This window comes from Nycticebus coucang, chromosome 3, assembly GCF_027406575.1.
Source record: "Nycticebus coucang isolate mNycCou1 chromosome 3, mNycCou1.pri, whole genome shotgun sequence".
Classification (NCBI taxonomy): domain Eukaryota; kingdom Metazoa; phylum Chordata; class Mammalia; order Primates; family Lorisidae; genus Nycticebus; species Nycticebus coucang.
The window spans coordinates 42,684,665-42,712,433 of NC_069782.1; the positions used below are offsets into that span (position 1 = coordinate 42,684,665).

General features: G+C 39.2%; 1 protein-coding gene across 2 annotated transcripts in view; it reads right to left on the reverse strand.

Annotated features, from left to right (window-relative positions):
• Nucleotides 1-27,769, reverse strand: part of SYT1 (synaptotagmin 1) — a 599,049-nt gene that overhangs the window by 105,484 nt on the left and 465,796 nt on the right. For both annotated transcript variants that reach the window (XM_053584516.1, XM_053584515.1), the window contains exon 9: nt 1,759-1,876. In XM_053584516.1, coding sequence (XP_053440491.1) covers nt 1,759-1,876 — 118 coding nt within the window. The remainder of the gene's footprint in view (nt 1-1,758; nt 1,877-27,769) is intronic.

Here is a 27,769-nt window from a genome sequence, read left to right on the forward strand (position 1 = left end):
TCAGGGATGACCCCTGGCTTTGCCCCTTTTATGCCACAATGCTGAGTCAGAGCAATGGGTGGTAAAATCATTCCAGATGCCCTTCCTTCACTGGGATAGATCACAATAACCTAGCTGTGTGTGCCATGACTATGAACCACATAAATATATCCTGCTGGACTCAGCTCTCCTTAACCAAATCTCTAAAATGCCTGGAGTCTCTCCAACGCCACTAAACCGGAAATGACGAATGTCAGAGGAGGAGTCAGAATGGAAAGAAACAGCAAACTGTGGTTAACCAACGGTGGTCAGAACATTCATCTCAGACCTTGGGAACTCATTTTTAGGACCTGGTAAGAAGTTAGAACAAAGGAGGGGCTCTGAATCATTAGTGACTTTGTGGTAAAGCTGCTCTGTAACTCTGCAGAGGGAAGACTGGGAGGAAGACTAGGGGAGTACTGGGCCTAGGTGATGAGGGGATGGTTGGCATAGAATTCTGGACGGGATTACGTGAGAGAGGATACAGGGGAATATATAATGTGTTGAGCTAGAAGACAGGAAAAAGTCTAGGTTACCTACAAATACAAAGTAGTAATCTGGGAATAAAATGTTATTGTAGTCAAAAATTTCTTTGCATGCTTTTCACATGCAGTCACATTAAATATACTTTATATATCTGGAGGAAACCATACCATTGCTTTAAATTTGCTATGTTATGCTATTAGGCAACAGAAGCAGCCCGTTACTAGACAGGGTTTCAGTGACACAGAAGGAGTGTGGCTTCCCCAGGTGACTTCCTTATAAAAGAAATAAACTTAAGCACCAGGAGAAGTTGGTTAACAAATTAGGGGGTCAGTGAACAGAAACTCAGCTTTAACACTTTTTAGATGTTATACTTTAGAACATAAAACCATCATGCTATTGTTGATAGGACTTTTTAAAGCTTGCAATATTTTTTGTGAGAGAAAGTATTGAATAACCAGCAATGCTAGTTGTCATTCCACAGCCGCAAACAATGACAACCAGAGTTGATTTACGATGACCTTGTGGCATATCAAGAAAATTCCTCACACTTTAATGATTTACTGGAAAATTAAAAATGTAATTGATTTAATCATACAGAGAAAAGGAAAAATCATGTTCAACCATGGAAATGACAAGTCCTTGAATTGACTTTGCTTTTGAGCCAGAGTATAGTTGACTTACCTTATTTGACTAAGATTGAGTTGTACAGAACTTTCAATCCCCAAATCTTCCCCTACCCCAAACATAAAAATATAGTCAAGTGCCTTACCAGGGGGGATTCATTCTCAAACTGAGATTTTTTTATATGCATTTGTGTTTGAAATGCTGAGTCTTTAATAAAATGTTTATTGTAAAACTATGTTAGGTTACCAAATACCTAATAAATCGTTCTGAAATAAAACACTATTTTTCTTATCATGGGTTAATTTTGAACAAAACATTCAACAGAACTATCATCTGTCCTAGGCTCTCAAAAGAGAGGCAACAATTCTCAGCCTCCAGTGTCATAGAAACGACAATTGAAACTTTGGCTACGAGGGAGGAAAACAGATTTCATCATCTATGCCAATTCCGATAAATTGAGAGCAGCTTCCTGGGGCACTGCGTTGGGGTGAATTCTGAGACTGCTTCCAGGCTCCGTGGGAGAGAGAACTGTGATCAATTAAGGAGTGGGGAGTCACAGCATGTGTGCTAGGCATTTGGTATCCGTGATGAAACAGCATTAAAAAAAATCAATAAACGCCACAGGCTTACCAGATAAACCACCCACATCCATCTTCTTCAGGTTCTTCGCCTCCAGAATGACAACGGTCAGTTTGCCAGCAGTAGGGACGTAGCGGAGGGAGAAGCAGATATCACCCAGTTTCTCCTGCTGTGAAAACCAACAAGAAAGTATTAGTAATTTTTCACATCAAGGCAAAAGCAGTTTTTACATCCACATTTTAAATCCTTCAAGAGGAGGGCTGTGGTAATCAGGACTTGAAATGCTCAAGTCCAATGCTATTTACACTGACTTAGGTATCATCAAAAGTGATATTGGTTTTTTTTTTTTTTTGAAAGACCATTTATGCTTTCAATTTATTAAAATATATCTAACATTATACAGGAAATGAGACCACACTGACTGTTTTAGTGATCTGTATTCTGAATAGTATAGCAAAACTCTTGACAGAATTTTTATTTATTTATTTTTTTTTTTGTAGAGACAGAGTCTCACTTTATGGCCCTCGGTAGAGTGCCGTGGCCTCACACAGCTCACAGCAACCTCCAACTCCTGGGCTTAGGCGATTCTCTTGCCTCAGCCTCCCGAGTAGCTGGGACTACAGGCACCCGCCACAACGCCCGGCTATTTTTTTGGTTGCAGTTTGGCCGGGGCCGGGTTTGAACCCGCCACCCTCGGTATATGGGGCCGGCGCCTTACTGACTGAGCCACAGGCGCCGCCCTCTTGACAGAATTTTTATAACTTGATCAAATAGCTTTGAAAAGAGCCTAATGTTTTGTTAGGAGAATCAGCCTATCTAAATTTTTGACTTTTTGCGTTTCAAATAGGCTTATGTCTAATACTATACGTTCAGGATTTTCAGAAAACAGACTTGCATTTATGTTCTATTAAATTCTGTTCATTGGTGAGAAATTCTGAATTCCTAGAGCATAAGCTTGTGCACTTTTAAGTTTACTCATTTCAAACAAGGCCTAACTTCCTTTTCCCTTATCCTAAAATTTTTTTGAAAATTTAAGCAACAGGCTGGACAATTAGACACATCGTCATAGAAGGCAAACCACATCACAGCTCCTCATGTGACTTCGTTGGTAACTATGTTTTACGCCCTAAGAATATTCACTAATTCTGTACTCTGGTATTTTTGAACCAGTGATCCAGAGTTTAAAAGGACCAGATAGAGGACTTGTACTTTTTTTCGGAAAGGACTCCTATTGATTCTCTTAAGGATGATTAACTAAGAACCAGGCAATCGTTCAATTCTAGCCGAATCTGCACTCGTATTTACAGACACGAAAGAGAGGGGAGTTTGTCATGGTCTCCTCAGATCCTAGAAGCTGAAGGTGGCTTTTTGGCATAGGGAATTAGTTATGTGACCCATCAGGGTTTATTTCTTAGTGTTTTCTCCCATGCAATATGAATTCTACACCAGGCAGCCTTTGGGTTAGAGTTCTGCAGATAAACTTTTAACACAGGTTTGAGGTACAGAAGACCATATCCTAAGGACTGCTCATGTTGTACTCTTATTACGACTACATTTGTCCTACCTATAACTTGACTGATGTGCTACATCAGCCAGGTCTCCAGTGTGGAAATAACTGCTTAGATGTAATTTAACAATGTTAGGAAATCTATAATTCCTTTATTTTTTGGATAGTCTATATCCATTTTTCAAAGAAGAAAAAGTATTTGTGTATAGATAAAAAGCAATAGATTCAGCATGTGGGTGGGAAAGAGAGAGAGAGAGAGACCGAGACTTTCTGCTAAAGCAATGTCTGGGATGGAAACCTCACACATGTGTTTATGGCCCCAATCCTTTCATTTCTTGAGTCCCTATAGCACCTTGCCATGTACCCCTGTTACTAAGACCTTTGTTTTCATCTTGTTGTGTATCTGTCTTCATTCACCCACATGATTGTAAACTCCTTGAAGACAGGGTCCTTGCCTGAATGATCACTTTACACACATTTTCAAAATGTAAATAAAGAAAAACTTTAGAAAGTAAGTAGCTGTTTGGAATTATCTACATCATAGTTCCCTTCCATTTGCACAGAACACTAGAGAGCTACTTCTAATGTGCTAAATTCACCTGACGTGCCTACTCAGCCCTGGGAATTAATTTGCACGTTAGAAGAGGCTAGTGGAATAAATTACTCTTCAGAGTCTCTGAAAATAAAGAATGGGAGTCAATATCACAAAAATTAATATGAAGTGTGGACAAATTCATCTGAACTTTATGAGACAAGAGAAATGTAAAGGAACAAAATTGCTGTTCAGAAATGCTCATTAGGGAGAGAGTTCTCTATGCTGTCTACTCTCCACAGTAGCCTCCGTGGGGAACTGACTCTGTTGCAGGATCAGGCTACTACCCTAACTGTTCTAATTAGGCCTTTCAGACATGACTGCTCTCTTAAATAACACCTCTCTTTATGGGCCATAATCTAATCCCATGATTAATTTTGGGGCATTACAATTGCTTTAAACCAGTGGTTCTCAACCTTCCTAATGCTGCAACCCTTCAATACCGTTTCTTATGTTGTGGTGACCCCCAACTATAAAATTATTTTTGTTGCTACTTCATAACTGTAATTTTGCTACCGTTAGGAATCATAATATAAATATCTGATATGCAGGATGTATTTAGGTGACCCCTGTGAAAGGGTCATTTGACCGCCAAAGGGGTTGCGACCCACAGGTTGAGAACCGTGGCGTTAAACAAAGAAATGCCACAACTTATCTTTCTTCTAGTGTCTTTACATTCCCCAATATTATGATATATAGGGAATTTAGAAGATCTTGCATAATATTTAGCTTCAGAAAGGAGCGTGTCCAGAGTTTTAAACACCATGCTTCAAGTGGTAGAAATACGTAAGGTTACCTATCCTTTTAAAACTATAGGATGGGGAAAGAGCATTTGAAAGAAAAAAAAAATAGATGTTTTGGGAGAAAGTCATATGAAAATGGGTCTATTTTAGCATTTTTTATAGATCCACATTTTAATGTGGAACTTTGACTTGTGAAATTTAATTTTCTCATGAAATTATTATGATTGGCATGCCAATTACATATGTATTTTTATATTTAATTAACTGAAGTTATTTTTCGAACTTAATGTTTTATTACTTCTGGATCTATAAGCTATTTGAAAGCTAGTTGCTGTTGTCCTCCGTGCCGCCCCCCCCAACTATCCCCCTGGAATTTGTGTCCTCTGTGGCATCAAGAATATAGAGAAAAACTCATTGCCTGAAAAAGGCAAGGAAAATATCCAATTTATAAGAACATTTGTCTTGTTTTTGTTAATAAAATTTTCTGAGTTGGAACAATTTGAGGCATAAGCATATGCTTTTCCTAATGCTTTAAGAATCAGCTTTAACACAAATTTGAGAGTTGGGGGAACTTTCTTCCATTGCATGATGGTTTCACCCTTTATTAAGCAATTCAGGATACTTGCAAATATGATTGCAATGTGTTTGTCACATGTTGAGGATGATGTGGGAACCTGATGTTCATGACACTTGGGCAGATATGGACCACGGGGAGGCCCTGGCACCACCTGCAGGAAGTAATGTGGGGCAGGGCTCCGGACTGCTGTGTCATCCGTGGGGCAGGATTCTGGACTGCTTTGTCATCCTCTGAAGGTATGTCCTGTTCTGCTACAGTCACAACACAGCTTACGTGTCTGTGGCTTCCACCATAAGCCAGTGTTATCCCTTTTGAATCTTGGATTTGGGGACTCATACCTGTGTGAATGGTTGGAAAGAAATATTTTCTTTTCCTCAGTGAAGTCATTCACCGAACTTCCATGATTAGAAGGAAAGACACTTTTGTCCCTAAAGTCTTGTTCTAGCATTTGAAAATTTTACTCTATCTCTTGTCTGTCTACACAAAAGATCGTTTTTTGGTGAACTGTCTTACGTCAAACTCTTGTTTCAAAGTTTTCCTCTTTTGGAGGAAAAATGGTTGTGCAGCAATAAATAAACATTTAATATTAAACATTTCATTTATCTAAAGTTCTAGAAATAAATGTTCTCTAAATTTTTAAAGTTTATTTGACGAAGTTTTAGTGACGGGGAACAAAAGGGAAGGGTTATTGGAAAATTTACAAAGAAAAAAGAAGAGACCTAAATGTATATCTCAGATTCTCACCACTCCCTGAGAGCTCTGTCTAGCTTTTCTTCCACGGTATCCCTGTGAAGTAGGTACTGTTATGTCCATTTTATAAATAAAGACTTTGAGGCTCACAGGTTATAGAAAGTTACATAGATGTCTCAGTATGGAAATTGAAACAGATCCTCTGACTCAAAATTATTAGTTTTGGAAGGCTATGTTAACCAGTTAGATGAAAATATTTCAAATTCCATATAAAGACAGCACATTATACCCCATGATTGCATTAATGTACACAGCTATGATTTAATAAACATGTTATGTATTTTTATTAAATCATAGCTGTGTACATTCCAACTGACCATCCACTTGGATGTTCCATTCCACTTTAAATGATCTTTCTGATTGAGCAACACCAACCCCTTCCCCTTGACAGTTCTTTCTAACATCATTTTCTTTCACCATCATCAATATAAGCTCTATTCAACCACACCTGTGTCACTGACATCTATCTCCACGTGATAATATTCACCATCGCCCCACCTTCCCCACCTTCACCCTGCACCATGACCTCTGCCACTACCACCAGCCCCACTTCTATAACCCCCACTTCCATTTTAACCATCAGTTCTACTGCATTAGAGCCCAAGACTTAACCACATCTTTGGTATTTTTTAAAACAGTTTGATGAAAGACCTCATTAGTTACACACCAAAGTCCAATGCAGGCTGCATACTAATGTCACACTACCATCTGAAACGTTCAAACCCCTTGTCCTGCCTTTCTAGAAGTTCTAGCCTAGGGTCGGCCTTGACTGCCTCCTCAACCTATAAAACACATTTTGAATCAGTGTAACCTGATTCAATTCATTGTACCCTCAATGAATCCCCAACAATAAAACAAAACAAAACAAAACAAAACACATTTTGAATCTGACCACATCTCCCCACTTGTGGGGTCATCACTCTAGTCCACGTAGGATGACAAAATATCCTGATTTGTTCCAGAGTGTCCTGGTTTGAGCCCTGAATGTCCTGCATCCTGGGAAACCCCTTGCTCCCAGGAAAACCATGACTAGTGGTAACAGTCACTCCATGGAGTCTTTGTTCCTGGTCTGCACTTCTGCAATAGCCTTGGAATACCTGCTCTGCATCAGAGCTTGCTCCTTCCTAGTCTCTTTCTCACATTAGGCACAATGATCTTTTTATAATGGAAATCTGATCATGGAACAGTCCTACTTAAACCCTTTCAGTATCTTCCTATTTCACTTAGGATAACATGTGTTCCTTACACTAAAAGGGCTCATGTGATCTGACCCTTCCATCGCCTGCCCCTATTCTCGTGATCTCATTCCCTCTTCCCAAACCATGCCAAACACACTTCTATCTCAGGCTCTTCACATTATCATTGTTCCTTCTGTCTGCTATCTTCTTGCCACAGATACTAGTGTGGGTCATTCCATTAGTTGACTCAGCTTTGTACTCCTATGTCATTGGACTGTTTCTAGGCCTGCCCTATCCAAAGCAGTCTAATACACAACCAAACACACACAATACCTCTCCTCTTGCTGGGCTTCTTTTTTTGTCTTAGCACAAGTCCTAACTTCACCTTCTGTTACGTTTATTCAGGTTCCCCTCCCCAGAATATAAGATCCAGGAGAGAAGAGATGTGTTTTTTTTCACTGCTGGGTTTTCAACATTAGAATAGTACCTAGATCTGTTGAATGAATAAATGTAGATTCTCTACAGTTGAATGTAGTTCAGTCGGTCTTTTCAGAATTGGGGCAATAGGATAAGACTTTACAACTCTGAATCCCTTAAGCACTGGCTATGGGTTACCCCTGCATCTTGGATCAGGGTCTAACTGAAGGGAAGCTAAGAAAGGGAAACTGTCAGCCTCCCACATTCTTAAAACCTGGGCCATTAAGTGCCTTGATCATGAACATGGTTGCAAAGTTTTTGGGGAGGTGTGCCCCAGCAATCATTATTTCTTTATTCTTTCCCATCACCAGATTTTTGCTTAGTTGGGAAACTCATCTGCAAGGCTTTTATTCCCTTCTGCCTAATAAAATTACTCCTGACCATTACGCCCTAACCTAAGCCAAGGTTCATAAGAAATACCTCTTTACTATTCTAGTGCACACGAATTTCTTCTAGCAATTGCTTTATGGCAAGTAGAATGTTACCTAGAGATTATTTTTCCCCATTTTGTATACATGAGCTTGACTCGCCTTAAACTCCAGAGGAGCAGGGATTGTACATTATGCTGCTTTGCTATGCCTAGCTCCAGGCACAATAACAGCTCCTAAATAATTGTCGGTTGACAGTATTGAAATGAGAACCTCACTGGTCTTTTCCTTTGTAAACAGTACTGACTGCTAGTATGCTATCAGCAGTGGCTCCAGTTTAATTAGCAAGTCAACTAATAAATGTATCTGGAGCTCTTCCTTTGTGCTTAGGACTACTACGCCTAATAGTGCCGTATTAGCCCTGTCATGAAACTAGAAACAAAGACGTTTCTGGAGGTGTAGTTTTTACAAGATAATTTCAAGACCTGGCAGGACTGCAGCCGACAGATGACTGCTTTTGCTGGTGTGATTATCTCACGAAGGGGCCTTATTACTATTAGGAACTTCAGCTTTCCGTATAATTTATTTTAGTCAATTGCCTTGATCACTCGATGGAAACTGCGAGTTAGTGTTAGGAAGTTCCAACTGTGAGATTCAGAGAAATTAACCTGCTCTTTTGGAATATCGAGCTGACAATCAAAAGGCACCTTTGTTCTGAGCAGCTTGATAGTTTCATTTTTTTTTTTTTTTTAAGCAGCTACTGAATAGACACAAATGAATGATTTAATGGACAACTACAGAAATGCCTTTCCTTTTGAAAAGCATTATAGATATTAGAACAAAGGTCATCTCCAATGGATAAATAAAAAGCTTGATTTAAAATGAATATTTATTTGATGGCTTCTATAGTCCCATCCATCATTTTATGTGTAAAAATAAGGGTTCACTTTAGTGACCTTTGCAAATGGGGCTATGTTTATACATTTGCTGGAAAACACTGTACATTTGAATAGGTTTTTTAAAAAGTACCAGGATTGACTTAATGCTGTGACATTTTAAAAGGACATATTCTATTTTATTTTAATCATCAGAGAACTTTTCTATGTGTTAAATTGGCAAAAGATTCTCCCACGAGTGATGGTTTTTCAGAGGTTGAGAGTCTATTTAGAAGTGACAAACAAATGGAGGTCCAATTATCTCTCAAAATGAAAATTCAGACATTTGCATATTTTCCATTTGTAAAAATAACTCAGATTTTTTTACTTGTTATGCTTTTAATTTTAATAAGAGAATGAGTGGCTCTAAATATATCCTGTGGACGGTAGCATTTTTCAACCTTATTCCAGAACTGCTTTCATACCCCTGAAGTATCTGCCAAATCGGTATTTACATCTAATGGACCAGATGGTCACAGTGTGAAATGGTGTTGTGGAATGTACCCAGGCTTGAAAGACTGAATCTGGCCTAGGGTACAAATGTGCGGTAAATTGTTCAGGTGAATGAGACAGTATGTTGTGTCTTTGAATGCTTATTTTGTGAGTATATTATACACATTTAATCCATTAACTTTGTATCTATCCAATTATTATTTATTTCTTACTACATTATTGAATTCCAACAAGGACTCTTTTAGGCTCTGTGGAAACCCAAATGAGCAACAATATTATGCTGCTGACTGCACCACAGAGGTGGCACCTGACCGCACCACAGAGGTGGCACCTGACCTCACCACAGAGGTGGCACCTGACCGCACCACAGAGGTGACACCTGACCGCACCACAGAGGTGGCACCTGACCTCACCACAGAGGTGGCAACTGACTGCACCACAGAGGTGACACCTGACCGCACCACAGAGGTGGCACCTGGTAGGATTGCAGCCGAGGGAGGACAAGCCTGAAACTTGTCAAGGTCTAGTGCAGAGCTAAGGGAGAGGTTTAACTCAGTATTTGTTTCTCCTCTAATCATTATCAGTTTCTCAAAGCCAGGTCTCACTTCTATGAACTCTCTACAGAATTTGTTGACTTCCTTCTCTTTGCTGGATTCTATAATAGAATGCTTTCCTGATAATAGTTTTTCTGCCTCTCTGGCCACTCAGTCTTGTTTTCCTTTCTCCAGAGGCTGATGCCTTATCCATGAGGCTATTTTCCTTTCTCAAGAGTTACTTCCAGCCTATTTCTTTTCTTCATAAGCTAATCTTGTCCCAGTTTATAGCTTTAGTTACAATACATAAGTGATTCTCTTACTTTATCTAAATCCTAGACTCCTAGACTCAATAGACTACTTGTCACTGAACATTTCACAAACATCTTAGACTCAATTGCCAAAAACCAAACTTATGGTCTTTCTTCCAAACCTGGTTCACTCTATCTCAATGAATACTACCAGCATCCTCATAGTTGCTGCAGCCAGAAAATGGAGCATCACCACCAACCATTGACCTCTTATAAGTTTTGATTTTATCTATAAAAAATATCTCAAGTGCATTTACTTGTTTCCATCCTTACCACCTGCACCACCCAGATCTAAAAATTTCTAGTCTGGATTAATCCAATAGTCTTAATTGGGCTCCCTTATTTCTGGAATAAAGCTAATGGAGTCACCTTTTAAAAAACAAATCTTAAAATTCTTTTAAGTAGGCCTCCTATCTCTTTTGGGATAAGACCCAAGTTCTTACCATCAGTTATCATGTTTATTAAGTCCTATTTCCTGCTTACTCATCAGCTTATCTGGCATCACTCTTTCCCCAGACTCTCAGAGACTTCACATGAACTGATCCTTTTGTTTGAGACATTCTGTCCCCTCACTGCCCTCTCTTTCACTTAGTTAACTTTTAGTCATCCTTCACACTTCATCTTGAAACTCACTTATTTTGAGAAGCCTTATCTGGCTCATCAGACTAGATCAGGCCCTTCTTATATATTCTTTAGTGGCTTCTTATACTCTTCTTTTGGAATACCTATTCATTGTAATCATGTATTGATTTGTGTGATTACTGAATTCCATCTCACCTCCATGAATTTGATCATCTTTACATAGTACCCTTTAATCTACATGCATAGTACCTGACACATAGCCTATTAGCACATATTTATCCATTATTTGGCTTAATAAATGAATGTTGAATGCTCAGCTCTGGTTGAGACTGCTAGCTATTTATTAGAACACATTTTCTTCTTCCTGGGAACAGAGTTAGGCTACATTTCTGAGCCATTCTTGTAGCTACATGTGGCCTTGTGATTGGGTTTTAGCTAATGGAACATGAACAAAGTGATGTGGACTATGTCTAAACCCAGAAGCCACCCCCCCAACTCATACCCATCATCTTTTCTCTCTTTTATATCTGACAATAACCTCTTAGTGGCTACATTGCTGAAGATGGCAGAGATTCAATGAACCAGGATCCCGGAAGATTCCATAAAGGAGAGCCCTACTTGGTAACCTAGAACCCCCTTATCTTATTGGGCAAGCAAGAAATAAACTTCTATTTTGCTGAATCATTACATGGTGGGTCCGTTTGTTACTGTAGCCTAGCCTGCTATAATTAATACCAGTAAGCAAATGAATTCTAAACTGTGTTTTAAGAAGTATGATTGGTGATCCATTTAACATTCTGTGGTTTGTAGAAAATGAGTAAAGCTTAGTCTTATATATATGTGAAATTTTTATTTTGTGTTTATTCAGTCATGGTATGAATAATAAACACATACCATGTGTTTATTATTATTATGTGTTCCCAGCACATAATAATACCATGTGTTTATTATTATTATGTGTTCCCAGCACAGTACTGGGAACCAAGGATTAACATTTGTCTTTGTCCTTAAGAAGCTTATTCTGTGCTAGGGGTAAACAAGCATATAAATGAAATCTAATGTAAAATTGCAAATGCCATTTTAGAACCATGTTAGGAATGACCATGAGAGAGAAGCTGGAGGGACTCGTCGTGAATGATTGTATATGAAAATAGAGAGTAGGAGAAAGTGAGCCCCAAATGTCCTTGTGAAAGATTCCTCATGTTATAGAGTGCTGGGGGTGCCTGAAACCCCATTATCTGTTCCCTTTAGCTAAAACTTTAGATCACCATGAGTCTTTTAAAATAATATGAAACACTATTTAGCCTCCTTGTGGATAACATGGCTTCCATCATGATATTAAACTTTAGGTGACAGATTTGGGGGTTGTGGAAAATTTATCTAAGTAAGTGGATATGGGAAAAAGGAGAAAATGGTAGGTTGGCCCTAGAGATCAGGGGGCTGCTCTGGTTCTCAGATGGCTAAGTGAGAATCCAGGTAAAGGGCCAATTGCCTAAGGATGTGTGAAGATGAGGAAAATAATGGGGAGCAGTTTGTAGGCGTCCAGAGACAAACATTTATCCACTTGCCGTGTCCCTTTAACGTTCTCCTTCAACACATATTCATGATGTTCTGGGGTCAAATTAAATTTAAAATGTTCTATTTTCTTGTCCTTACCTGACTTTGAGGCTCTAGATAAAGCAGCCTCATAGTGATTTGGATTAAGGGATCCAGTATAATCTTCTGTTAAAATGTAAATGTGGAGATCAAGCAAATTTGAAATATGGGCAAGATGTATTCCTAAATAATACTTAGGTTTAATCTACACAGTTGTAGTACAAAGGAGGATTTTATAGAAATATCCCTGAAAGTGGGCCATCGATGGCGGGGCACTCATGAAAGACAATGGCAGATGATCCTTGGAAGGCATTACTCAGACTTCTAACCCTGAGAACTGTCATCTTTAGCAGCAGTGGGATGTCTTTGAATTATTTATATACAGGCTTACTGAGAAAGCAGCATTACATTTTTACTAATCAGACTCAGCAACGCCAAAGTCTTGAAGTTCTGCCACTCTGTCCCTGCATGCACTGGTGCGTTCTAACTAACTTGAGAGGGTGTGATGGGAGAATGGGGTTTTGACAGAGAAAGCTCAGACCAAGAGGAAAGCTCGGGAGGAGTAGCAGTGGCCACACATTTTGAGATCCATTACCCAAAGGTTTTCCTTTTCCTTGTTAGGGAGGAGTGTTGAGTGCTGAGCAGACCCGAGCTCTGCTGTTGAGCAGCTCATGGGGTCTGAGCTCTGAGCAGGTGCAGCTCCCACCACTGAAGGGCAGACACACACCTGCCTTGTCTATGGCAGGGCTGGGCCGCCAATGTTTGTCCTGTCTACAAGCCCAGGGGATCCCAAAACTGTGAAGAGGAGAGCCAACGAGAAGGTGGTGAAAAGAGCAAGGCACGAAGAAGCTGGCGAGGAGAGAAAAGCCACTGAAAAGCAGTGTCGCAGAGGCTGGAGAGCCCGAACCCGGCCTCTCCACTTTCAGCTTCAGCTGGCCATGAGGCCTGTCAACAGCAAATGGGAGCCTTGAAATAAAAGAAGACAGGGGTAGGGTGGAGGGGAGGGAATCTGAAGAATTGTCTTTGGGGAGATAAAGCAGTAGAAAAAGAATTTGAAAAAAAAAGAAATGGAGGATAGAAAGCTTGAGTAAGAGAGTTAAAGCAAAGTGCTGATTTGGCTGGTTGATCTTCTGTTAGAAAGAGAGCTGAAGCCTGAGGGAAGTTCAGAGAAATCAGCACGACAATCATGAGCAGAGCAGTGGAAGGACTTTGAAAAAGACTCTTTTGTGTGGGTTGACTTCCTAAGGGATGAGAGCTGTTGCCTGGCAGGGACTCTGTGGTAGGACCCTAATTATTAGTTCAACTGGAAAGAACCCAGGAGACATATTTGCAGTAATTCAAGTCCACAGAAATAAAGGGTTTGATGTGACCTTCAGATGACAGAGTGAATGGATATATCTTGTAGGCTGCATCGGGAGGGAAGGCAGGAGGCACGGTGCTGATTCCCCTGAGCAAGCTGAAGCCGAATCCTGCCGGCTCTCTTCAGCATTGAAACATGGGACATGGGTCATAGGGTAATTGCATTGAAAAAACCCACACTCTGATATAGTGAAATTCCATTAACAGCAGCAGAAAGGTTTGGCATTAGATATAGGAAAATGTAAGTATAACATAGCTGTTGAGGTGAACATGGACGTGCTACATTCCAATTGCTTTCAACCGAGAGTAGAGACAAGTTCTGGCTGTCCTTAGAACAGCCAGAGATGTCCTTTGCTTGTGTGTTGATGAATCACCTGAGCAGAGAATGCCTGGAGAAAACCTTAGGTAAGGGCAAGGTGGCAGGGGGGTGGGGTTAGCACAAGGTGTCTGTTTGTGGATAGGTGACCTCTAAAAATAGAATTGCCATTTGGTACTTTGAAGGGGGTGGGCATGGGGAAAGTTAATGTTCATTGAATGGAGAAAAATATTATCCATGTGGCATATTATACTTCTTTCAGAATGGATTTAAAGGTATTGCAGGGATTTAGATAAGCTAGTCGGAAAGAGTGAGAGTTAAGACCAAGATGCCTGGGGAAGATGCTCCTTACAGAGGAGAGGAAAATGAGCCCCCAGGAAGACAGGCCAGTGTTGGAGGTCCCCAGAGGATGAGCGGAAGAATTGGGAGGGGAGAACAGCATCCAAAGAACTTCCAAGGAAATGCAAAAGAAATACAATGAAAGGCTGAAAAGGTAGACAAAAATAACAGGCTTTCTATGGATGAAGCCTGGGTTCCAGAAAAAAAGAATAAAGGAGAGTGGGAAATGGATGGTGTAAAAAGGCCACTGAAGTGCCGGGACCCCGCTGCTGGCAGTAAGACTGTAACATTCGAAGCTATGAGCACCACAGTGCGGAAGTGCAATGAAATTTTACAATGAATTACATTTTAATAAAGGAGGTTAACACACCTGAGGGGACGGGCATGCGTGTTTTTTTTTGATACTCATCGGTGAATGAAGGAACATCACCTCTAGTAGGGAGAAGGATTGTTGGAAAGAGAAAATGTGGGTTAGGTGTGTGGGTGTGAAGGAGTAGTGAGAGAGAAAAAAGGCCAGCTTTATGACCGCTCCTGGCTCTCACAATCTTTAAGTTAAAGCAGAAGGAGGACAGTAGACAACACAAGAATAGAGAAGCATGAATCCTATGTACTCAATTTTGATATGAGGACAATTAAAGACAATGAAGGACAATTAAGATCATGGGGGGGGGGAGGAAAAGCAGAGAGAGGGAAGGCGAGAGGGAGGTGGGACCTTGGTGTGTGTCACACCTTCTGGGGGCAAGACATGATTGCAAGAGGGACTTTACCTAACAAATGCAATCAGTGTAACCTGGCTTATTGTACCCTCAATGAATCTCCAACAATAAAAAAAAAAAAAAAGAAAGAAAAAAAAGAAAAGGTGGTCCCACTTGAAAAGGTTTTTGAAAATATAAAAGGCAATCTATGGAGATGGTGCCAGAGTGGAGGAGAAAGGCTATAGACATAAAAAGGAAAATGATAAAAGTATCACACAAAGAAATATCACAGGAGGTGGACACTTACACAACAGAAGGCAAATTCATATGAAGTTGCAAGAGAAAAGAAGAAAGGAGCTACACTGGCATCTTCCTGACTGCACCATCAGCTATTGAGCCCTCAAGCCTTTGTGAACTAAAATAAAATCTTAAGGCTCCCCTCTCAGCAACTGACTGAGTGGGCCCCCTTTAGCCCAGAGGGTCCTTCAAACTGAGTGCTAACCATGAGAAAGGCAGTCAGGCCAGCCCATCAGGCCTCCTCTCCTTAGAGACTGACCTCTTTTGTGACCCCCTAACAAGCCCAAGGCTATGCAAGACTTGCCCACAGTTTCCAATATACACAACAAACCACTTGAGTCTGTCTGGTGTTTTGTCTCTAATCAACAGACCTTTATCTTGAGAATTCCTTTTCACTGACTCTTGGTCTTTTAGACAGAGCCTAACTTTCAGCCCACTGTCAGCTAAAGAATCTTTAAACCCACCTATAATCTAACCTATAAGCTCCCCACTTTCAGATGTCCCACATTTTTTGGCCAAACTAATGTATGTTTTCTGTGTATTAATTTATGACCTCACCTGTAATCCCTGTCTCCTTAAAATGCATAAAACCAAACTGTAACACCAGCACCTCTAGTCCATGTGCTCAAGGCTTCTTGGGCATGGCTTTGGGTCATGGTCCTCAAATTTGGTTCAGAATAACCCCCCTTAAATAACTTTAGAGTATGGCTTCTTTTCCTGGATGCCATTGAACCTGCTGCTTCCTCTGTCAGGTATAATCTCCCCCCCTTGCTTTCTGTCCTCTCCTTACTGAGAGTCTCCACCAAGCCTTCTGGCTTTGCATGTCTATAAACAGGCTTAAGGCTTTCTAAATTCTCAGCACAGCACGTGCAATATTGTATTGTAAATGTCTGTTCACCTCTCTTCCTTTTTTATGGAACAAGTCTTTTGTTTTAATCAGTTTTGTCTAACACAGTGTTTGCCATATGGCTAAAGATGAGTATAGAATTACAAGTCAAAAGAGATTGATTTTTACCGTGAGGAAGGCACAGGACAGAAAAAATGGCAATTCTTAGTTTTTGTGTGGTAGTAAGAAAAATTTGGAGTTAGTTGGTCGAGACCACAAGGAAAAAGCATGTTATATGCAGTAGTCATGTAAAATCTATAAGAAACTGTATTAAAATGATAATACTCAAGATATACTAGTAACGGAAGGTGAATACAAGTCACGCCGACCACCTCTTGTAATGGCAGAAGTCAAATGTGATTTGAATGTTGCAAATTTATTACAGTTTTTCCTTTCTTAAGATGTGTATGCATTGTTTGGGCACCCTCTGTATATAGCTGTCTAGCACATAGGTGATACTCAATAAAATATTTTAGAATTAAGATATAATTTAGGTTTCTTTTTAAAAGCAAAGAAAAACATGGAAGTAGGATTTTGGAAATGAATCAAGCTTCCCTGAAGAGTAGAAATGAAAAGGACAGCATCTAAAGATCCCAGGGAGGAATAAGCAGGTAGGAGAAACAGGCAGACAAGGTAAAGAAAAAACTATCACAAGTTGGGAGAATTGACTAATTTGAAAAACAATACATGAGGAACAGTGGTATTTTGGCTAGTTTAGTTGGAGAACAATTATAACTAGGTTTATATATGATAATATCATTACCTGTATAATACAGAACTTATAAGAGTAAAAAAAAAAGTATATGACTTGTCCTTGAAATGAAAGGATACCCATTTTTTTCTTGCTAGATTAATGCCAGTAGAATAACAATTTTTAAAGTTTCCCTGACTTCTCTGCTTTATTATTTTTTAAAGACATTAAAGACAAATGACAATTTTCCTCTTTATTTTTAATGACATTCTGGCTTTCAACTTTTGAATATCATCTTTAGATGAAGAAGATTAATACCCTTCTAGAAAAAATGCAAGCGAAAAAACTGACCCCTAAATTTCTTGTAAATTTCAACAGATAACTTATAACATTTTATTATGGTTTTATTTTTATTTGTGACTTTTATGTATGATTTTTAATGTGAAATCCTTTTGAATCGAGATGCAAAGGCAAAGATGCAAAGAGCCGTTATTATTTGATAACCCAGTAGCTGATATGGAATATTTAAATTTCTGAGCAGATATGCCATGGTCTGTATGTTTGTGTCTCCCTCCCCCAATGCCCCATGAAATTCACTTGTTGAAATCCTAACCCCCAAGATAACAGTAGTAGGAGGTGAGGTCTATGGGAGGGGATGAGTTGTGAGGGCTGAGCCCTCGTGAATGAGATTAATGCCCTTATACAAGGTCTTTGCCCCCTTTGAATGTGAGGACACAGCAAAAAGACTAGTTAGCAGGACTTCTCCAGACTCTGGATTTATGGGCACCGTGACCTTGACCCTCTCAGCTTCTGTGGGACGTGAATGTCAGCTGTTTGCGAGTCCCCAGCTTACACTATTTTGTCATAGCAGCCTGAATGGACCCAGGCAAAGTATAGAACCTAATTATGACTGTGGCTAGTTTAGTCAGGGAATTATAATGCTCTGTAGATGGAATGCTCTGACGTTACAGGAGATGAAGGAAGCACGTCCATCTTTTGTGCCATTGATTGTGTTTCATCTACTTGACAGCCTCATAAGGTGACAGAAAAAAAGATGATCAGAGTGTGGGTGATAGAAACAAAATCTTGTTCACATGGGAAGAAATTAATTTTAACCTTCACCAAATGGGTTAAAAAGAACCAATTCAGAGACAAGTGTGTACCTCCACGACATCCGCACTGGTCTCACCCTTTCTTAGGGAAGACCTGCACGTTATTTCTTTTTCAGATCTTGACTTTTCCTCTTTGATGGCCATCTTCTGCTCTCATTCTTTTCTGCTTAAAGGTTATGCAACTAATTAGTGTATTTCCCATGTAGGCGTTAAACGCATTGCACGTCATGGCAGAGTTACAGAGAAAGTCGAGATCATCTCTAAGTATATTTGGAATTCAATTTGCCAAGATTTCACGAACTGTTCATTTTGCAGAAACAATTTAGTTTCCATCTGGTTTGCCTAGGGGAAAGTTCACTGGTGTTCATTATTAAGAAAATCAGAACATCATTAGAGGATTCAATGGTCCTTTGCATAAAAATGTGATGTCACTAAATCACATCCTGCAAACATATAGTTTATCTGCAAATGAGTACAATGTGAATTTGAACGAAAGCCAGTCTCTTCAGAGAAAGAAGGCACATAGGTGTATCACATTTGCTTCATCCTCTATCTATTCAGACTGACAGCTGGAGTGGCCCTGCTGAGATGCCAGGAGTTTTTTTAATTATGTAAAGTACATCACAGATTGTTATGAGAAATGACTACTAGACAATCTTTTTTTTTTTAACAGCATATGTTATGTAATTTTAACTTAAGGCATTTTCAACTGTGACAATTTTCCTCTTTATTTTTAATGACATTCTGGCTTTCAACTTTTGAATATCATCTTTAGATGAAGAAAATGAATATGCTTCTAGAAAATACTCAAGAAAAAAACTGACCCCTAAATTTCTTGTAAATTTCAACAGATAGCATATCATTTCACGATGATCTTATTTTTATTTATGACTTTTACGTATGATTTTTTATGTGACATCCTTTGGAATGGAGATCAAACTAAAAATTAGTTACCTTTTATACATGTGAAATCTCATATAGCATGTTTATAAACATTGTACTTTAAAGAAGCTTGTAGATTTCCATGGAAATCTTACCTCATAAAAGTGGTAACTATTGTTTAATAAATTCTGCAAAGGAATAAAAGAAAATTCCGCAAAAGGACAAATTAAAAGCCTGAAGTAATCCTTATTTCCATTGCTTGAAAATGCATATTAATTCTTGGCAAAATAAAAAAAAGGAAGAAAAGAATTCAAAAGACATAAATTAAAAAAAAAAAATCACCACATAAATTCCAGATGGCTCCAAAAGTCTTTTAACTAGGAGAAGGTATAAGAAAAATCTAAGGGAAAACATTTTAAATTTAAAGTTGAAAAGGATGTGTACACAATTGTGTTATCTGAAAAAAGCTTCTAGGCAGGTGCCGTCCTGGAATATTTGAGAACATTTGGCTGAGGGAGATGAATCACAGATATATATGACGACTTTGTGAGATGCTAAGATAAAATAAGAATTTTGTAGGTTTACGTTTGTGGGAAAATGTAAAGAAAATGTGTGAAATTGTATAAAGTAACTTCTAAATTTATCCAGAGTGAATTAAAGGTAGACAAATAAACCAATGGTATTGCTTATCTGTGAAACAGGTACAGAATTAGGTGGGAAAGCTTTCTGGAAGAAGCAGTTTCTATAATAAATTAAGAATATTCCTCAATTGCCTGTGAGGGTTAAATTAAATGGGCCACAGGGGTAAGTTGGGGCAACTTTTCCTGGGGTCATTGAGATACTGTTTCCTAGGTTGACAAATATGATACATCAAACAACGACAAGTGGCTGGATGTTAATTCTGTATTCTTGAAAGATGTTGGGTTCTCCAAAATGATTTTAGAGGAGGTTATTTCCATAACTGAAGCTGAAGCGAGATTACTGGGTTAAAATCACGTACTAGCTGTGTGATGTGGGAATATTCTTAACCTCTCTGGGCCTTTGTATATTCATCAACAGAATGAGAATGATGATACTACCTAAGTCAAAGGGCTGTTGTGAGGATTAAGTGAACAATTAATATACAAGAAGAGCATACGATAGAACCTGGCACATAGTAAATGCCAATAAATGTTAGTCATCATTAATAACAGGCTATCGCTTATGGAACAGCTTTTATGTGACAGGTACTTCACATAATTTATTTTGTATCTTCACAGCCCTGAAATGTAGTTATTATCTCCATTTTGTGGATGAACAAATCGAGGCTGTGCCCTGTGAAGTGACTTTCCTAAGGTAACATGGTTATCAGAACTCAGAAGACAGATCTGTTGGGCACCAACTTTCATGTTCTTTCTCATACATAATGAAAATTTCTGATATTTTAATTTTCTATTTATACTGAATCATTATTCAATAGCATTCAATATTATGTCGGCAAGATACTGTTAGCCCAAGGTGCTGAACTGGAAAAAAAAAAAATCACAGGGCAGCGTTTCCCGGTGTAAGTGTTCACAGCCAGATTCTTCATCTCTAATATTACACATCATCTGTTAGGCCATTTGTAATTGCTTTCATGTTTTCTTGAATGCACAGGAATCAGCCTCCCCACACTGTGGGTCTTTCTGAGTTGGAGTCCTCTGGATCCTGCCCTTGCATAACACACTTTGGATTTCATCTTGCACTTGACCCCTTGGTGAGCTGGAGCTTGGAACAGAACTTGAGTAAGGAGCAGGTAGAACTAGTGGCTTATTACACCTGATTGCTAACGGTGGTGCTGAAATGGAAACCACAAAGTCCAGGAGGTAACTTGAGAAGACAGCTGCCTAAGCTGCAAGGCTGAAGGGCAACCTTGCTTTACTTCAAGGCATGTTTTTCTTCGGAATTATTTTTTCTTTTAAGAACGGCTCTGCCTTTTGGGTTTTTTTTTTTTTTTAGCAATTTTAGAAAAGTGTTAAACTGGTAAAGTGACAGTGGCATCAGAAAAATTAAGCTATGCTACTTGAGTCTGGGTATGGTGCTATTTAGGAGAATATAAACATATTATATATAAAGCATTTAAGCAAGTTGTGGGGGGGGGGGAAAAGAACTAAGACCATCTTAAACTGAAGTGAAGTCTGTTTTAGTTAGCATGTCCAGAATAGAACTTAACTGTTTTCTCTTACACAATTAGTGCATCTTTCTGTAATTTCATTTATTGCCTTGTTTGCTCATTTCTCAAACAACTTAGAATTGAAATCATTTATCAGGAGATCTCTCCTTCTCACCTCTCTATCTCATCAATAAATTCTGTAAAATCTAATTCTCAACACACGTTTTCAAATTTGAGTTCCTGGGGGTACCTGTGGCTCAAAGGAGTAGGGCACCAGCCCCATATGCTGGTGGTGGCAGGTTCAAACCCAGCCCTGGCCAAAAACTGCGAAATTTTTGAGTTCCTATTTTATTCTCACAACCATATAATTTTGTGGACTCTGCAGTAACCTCTGAAATGGAGGTAAAAGCCTCAAATTCATTTTCACCTGCCAAAGGCTTAGCATTCCAACCCACAGAGCTGATATAGCTATTGGCAGGTTTAAATACCTTTCCTTACCCCTATGAGAATAAAATGTCTGCCACCTTCAGGGCCCTAAAATATGACCCTTATTTATTTCTTTGGTTTACCCCCCGCTCTCCTCTGACATGCGTGGTTCTAGACTCCGACCAGCTCTGGATGTCTTGTTCTATAGATGTCCCAACTCTCTCTCTCTCTGCTTCCTCTCCTTAGAAGGCCTTATTCTCCACCGGTTGAATTCCTAATCATACTTCATAATGCATTTTAAATTCCCATTTTGACCATCTTTTCTGAACTTCTCACCATCAAAAAGCGTCACCCCAACTTCATTGTCTATGAAGTCTTTGAGTGCAGAATCAATGTCTAATCCATCTTTACATTACCAGGGCCTAGCACAGAGTGATCTATAGATGTGTATGGCTTGTGAAATTGAATCATGAGATTAATGAAAAAATTTCCCAGAGTGCAGCCATTCCCTTTGCTGTTTCCTTTTTATTTGAGATAGTTAAATGTAGAAACTACAGAACATAGTGCTTACCCTAGAAGGCTTCGTGGATTGGTTGCTGGAAAGAAACAGGCCAGGCCAGGCCAGGTGGCTGGGTCACACTGGGAGGCCGAGGCAGGTGAATTGCTTGAGCTCAGGAGTTCAAAACCAGCCTGAGCAAAAGCGAGGCTCCATCTCTACTAAAAATAGACTAGCGAGGTGTGGTGGCAGATGACTATAGTCCTAGCTACTCAAGAGGCAGAGGCAAGACGGTTGCTCCAGGCCAAGAGTTTGAGGTTGCTGTGAGCTATGACACCACAGCACTCTACCCAGGGTGACAGAGTGAGACTCTGTCTTGAAAAAAGAAACAGGAGAGAAGTGTTTATGGTTATGTGCCACCTGGAGCCCCGGCTTTGGAGTCAGAGGAATCTGATTTAAAACACAGTCTCTGTGACTTCACAGTCACGTGTCTTTGGGGCACTCTCTGTATTTTTCCCTCATGAAATGAAGGTAAGTCATGTTATGTCGGATGGCGGTGCATATTAATATGTGCATCCCTGAATATAGCGCTCTTCCTTTTATTAAAATATGGGAGCTTTGATATACAAGGTTTAAACACTGAGTTTACATCAGTAGCACTTCTGAACAGACAAAAAAATAGTGTTTAAATGTTTATGAAGGCAGTGGAGAGGCTGACTGCTATGTGGGGTTGACTAAACCAAGCTGTCAAGCTTGCAGTATGAAGAGGTACAAAGCTCCCTTAAATTATCATCCAGCGCTTGTCTATAGTGACCGCCTTACCAGGGAAAGCTCCATCTTCCTTGTAATTTGATTTTTGGTTGAAACAGGTGAAATATTGGAGCTCAGATGGAAAAAGACTCACGCAGGCACTTTGTAATAAGTGAAAGACTTATTGCAACAGCCATTTTGGTTATTGTGACCCCTGAGCCATTCCACTTCCCTGGCCCACTTGGTATCTTTTAACTCTTTATAGATAGCATATTCATTTGTTCCGCTGGTGAGGCGTGTGTGTGTGTGGAATCTGAAGAAGTTTCTGAAATAAAACACAACCATAGGACTTTAAAATGCCACTTTTTGGTCATCAGTTTAAAAGCTATTAACAATCAGCTGCCTCTTGCAGGCAGAGAAAAAAAAAAATCTGTGAGTTGAAAGACACTTCAAATCAGTGGTTAGTGGGAAGATGGTCTTTCATTTCCAAACATGGAGCCCGGATGTCAAACATCTGTAGCTGCTCTGAAGATAATAAAATCAGTCTTTTTTTTTTTAAGGACAGAGTGAACTAAAACATTGCCAGCCCCTCAGGTTTGCTGGAATAATAGCCCACATCTCTTTGCCCGTGTTCACAAATGCTAGCGGCTGGTGGTTGTGCTCTGATGACCACATCTCCTGCCTTGCCGCTTGGCTCCTTCTCAGCTCCTGCCTGATCATATTTTGAAACGTCATTCACATTTATGCAGGCCAGTGCACAAAACAAAATTAATTCACAAAGGCGTGTTAATATTATTACTTTGACACCATGGAAAACTTATTAACTATAGCTTGTCACAGGCCTCTCAGAGCAAATAGCTTAACTACAACATTGAGAGGAAAAGTCATATAATCTTAAGGTTTTTTGATCACTAGATACTGTGGAAAGTTAGAGTAGTTGAGTGTTTCAATAATTATGCTAAAATTAACTGTCTTTCTATGACTGGCAAGAAAATCTATTCCATTTTGCTGGGCTACCCTTTAAGGAAATGTTTTGCGGCACACGATGCCAGCTTTATGTGTTTTCCTCTCCCTCAATACGTATGAAATTTAAGTAACATAATCAATTAATGTGTGAATTGTAATATAAGAGTTTAGACTAAGAAAAAAGAGAAAGGGGAACTAGTATTCATTACACGCTTGAGAGCTTTGGCTGTTTTCATACATCGTATCTCATTTAGTCCTCACAGTAACCTGTGATGAGATTTTATATTTTGTATCTTATGCATAAGAACAATAATTTAGGACGTCACCTGACTTCTTCAGTTTGCATGGCTCAGGGATGCAGAAACAGTCGGTCTGACCCTTCTTAGGCCATAAGCCCTATCTGCAGTCAGACTAGAGCACTACAAAAAGGAGACATCACAGCCTTACATGAAATGGACGATCCTTTCTCTGTTTTCCATCACTGTAAGTTTCGTGGAAGTGATTTTTAATTTCATTTCATTTTATTATTTTATTTATTTATTAATTTATTCTTTGCAGTTTTGGTCTGGGGCTGGGTTTGAACCCACCACCTCTGGTATATGGGGCCGGCACCCTACTCCTTAAGCCACAGGCGCCACCCCCTGTGGAAGTGATTTTATACACAGGTTTGAATTACGCAAAGCTTACTTACATTAGCTGGCATTTATAAATACACACAAATTTGGCATCTAGATGGCAATAGAAAGCTTAAAAAGAAGTTCTACATTCCTTATTTTTTTGTATGAAGTTAAGTACGCAATAATATTTATTTTCCTCGTTTAGTATCTAATTGTTTTTCTATATCCACCAAGAATGAGAGTATATATTTATTTTATTATTATTATTATTATTATTATTTTTAGGGAGTTAGGGTCTCGCTATGTTGCCCAGGCTGGAGTGCAGTGGCTATTCACAGGCATGATCCCACTACTGATCAGCACTGGAGCTGTGATCTGCTCCGTTTCCGACCTGGGCCGGTTCATCCCTCCTTAGGCAACCTTGTGACCCCCCACTCCCGGGAGGTCACCATATTGATGCTGAACTTATTGTGGACACCCGATCAGCATAGCACACTACAGCCCAGAACTCCTGGACTCAAGCCATCCTCCTGTCTCAGCCTCCTGAGTCGCTGGGACTAAAGGCACGTGCCACCGCACCCAGCTACATTTATTTTTTTCTTTGGCCATCACATGGTTTTTTCTCACCCAGGAAGTATACTGTATCACGCTCTGAAATTGTGATTTAAAAAGGAACACAGTGAACCCTGGTGGGTCTCACTCCCTGAGCTTCTAGGAGGGTCTCTGGGAAGTTCTGAATCTCCTTAGCTGCCAGAAGCAGGCCAAAGGTCTTGTTGAAATAAATGGTCCAGCCCCCTCCTTCAACTCCTACATTCTTCCCAGGAAGACACTGGAGTGGGACTCAGATACAGCAGAATATCCAAAGGCTGCCAGGTTTTATTATAATACAGCAAACTTGCCAGCTGCCAAAGGGTTTTTTGTGGTGGTCAGGAAGAGGGAACAAAGATTTTTTGGCTACTTACAAAGAGAGCTCAGCTGCTATTAAAAATGCAAGTCAGAAAAATTTATGGTTCAAGAAAGTATTTTGTGTGTGCTAATTGTGTATGATTGTGTGATAGTATCTTAAAGGTATTGAAAGCCTTTTCACACTATATTATCAGGAGCACTGACCCCGGGTATGAGTGAGAGGGAGGGGCCTCATTCCTTGCAGGGCATGGGAAACTCACCACAAAACCCTCTCTTTGCCAGTCATGGTTTTATATAGCTTTTCTTACCTTTTTCCAAATTTCTCAGTTTTGTGACGATACCAGGTATGGGTGACGCAGCCCATCTCAACCCCACAGAGGAGCTTTGGGTCTTATATTTAAATGATAATCCATTTTGACCTCTCTGTTTTCTAATTTCTTAAAGGTAAATATTAAGTGATTTTTTGGGGGAATAATCTAGAGGATGATTTCTGGGGCAAACCAATTTGGGAAAAGAAAAGAAAAACTCGTGAGAGCTGTATGTAAGTTATAATGGAAACCCAATTCTCAATGGGTGTGAATTCCTACTGGCAGGTGTCTTGGGAGGAGAAATGGTAATGAGGGAGGATCACACGAGTTTAGCCCCTTTTTCTTGTAACTCACAGCAAAGTGCTTAAATCTGTTCCAAAACGGTAGCATTGCTGTACTGAGTTTTGAAAGCATAGTCATAAGCCATATCAAGTGTACATCTCTGGGTATGTACGCACTTATATTTATGTGTGTTAAGATGGGACCCTGAATACCCTAATCTCAGCACCCTAAGACAATTATTCTCATATTGTAGATTCCAAAAATTTTTTATAAATATGCAAATACTTAAAAAACTCCCTATAAAAGCATATATAATTTATATAATTTTATATTTTGCTTTTTCCACTTAAAAGACTAAAGGTATTTTTAATATAATTATGTCTAATATCTATCTAATATTTCATTAAGTCATAGTAAAGTCAGTATTTTATTAAGGCTATTTTCATGTGTACAATTATTACCTCTAATAAGGTAGAGTAAGTTGGGGGTCCATGAATCTGAGTGTCTACATTAGTTCAGAGAGGACAGCCCAGGCCTCAGTTTGTTAGTGTTTCTGCTTACAACAGTTCTTTATTATGTGAAATTTTATATCTCTGTACTGAATTTTTTAGTATTAAGTAACCTTCGTTAAAATAAAATATATAGTTTTTTTTTTTTTGGTTTTTGGCCGGGGCTAGCTTTGAACCCGCCACCTCCCACATATGGGACCAGCACCCTACTCCTTGAGCCACAGGCGCCGCCCAAATATATAGTTTTTAAACTTTGTACCTCGTTTACAAGGTCCCCGGTAGGAAAGTCAACATGATATGACTGTTGTTTGTGTTATAGTTATCAACATGATATGACTGTTGTCTGTGTTACAGTTATCAACATGATGTGACTGTTGTCTGTGTTACAGTTATCAACATGATGTGACTGTTGTCTGTGTTACAGTTATCAACATGATGTGACTGTTGTCTGTGTTACAGTTATCAACATGATATGACTGTTGTCTGTGTTACAGTTATCAACATGATATGACTTATGACTGTTGTCTGTGTTACATTTATCAACATGATATGACTGTTGTCTGTTATATTTATCAACATGATATGACTGTTGTCTATGTTATAGTTATCAACATGATATGACTGTTGTCTGTGTTATATTTATCAACATGATGTGACTGTTGTCTGTGTTATATTTATCAACATGATATGTCTGTTGTCTGTGTTATAGTTATCAACATGATACGACTGTTGTCTGTGTTACCGTTATCAACATGATATGACTGTTGTCTATGTTTATTTATCAACATGATATGACTGTTGTCTGTGTTATAGTTATCAACATGATACAACTGTTGTCTGTGTTACCGTTATCAACATGATATGACTGTTGTCTATGTTTATTTATCAACATGATATGACTGTTGTCTGTGTTACCATTATCAACATGATATGACTGTTGTTTGTGATATAGTTATCAAATATTCCAATGAGAGTTTGCTGCCTGTAAGTGCTTTCCTAAGAAAGTCATCCCTGGCTGATATATGGAAACCCTCTCTGGTAAATCAGCTCCTTGAATCTATCATTGTAGTTCACAGCTTTGGGAATCAGTTCCCTCTATTTTTCATTGTCAAATATGGCTTACCTTGGAAGAGACTAAAAATCCAAGTACTGTTATCATTGTTTGTCAGAGTAATTGTAGAGGGTATGTCCTGCTGTGATGAGTCTTACGAAAATGCAGGGAGAGATTAGAAGTGGAAAAAAAGAGAGAAAGTACATGTAAGGCTTGATTTAGATCGATGCTGCTGCTCTTTCCTCCCGTGGCTTTGCTTTTTAAATACCATCTTTGATGAATCACAGGGCTGGTAAGACCCCATGAGAGACCACCTTGTCTATTCCCTTACCTTGAAGCAGGACTACAAATCCACGTCCCAGTTCTTATTTTTAAGAATCCTCCAGAAAGGCAGGCTCTTTTAGATATCTATGTCAACATTTAACCCTTCCAGGAGGTTTA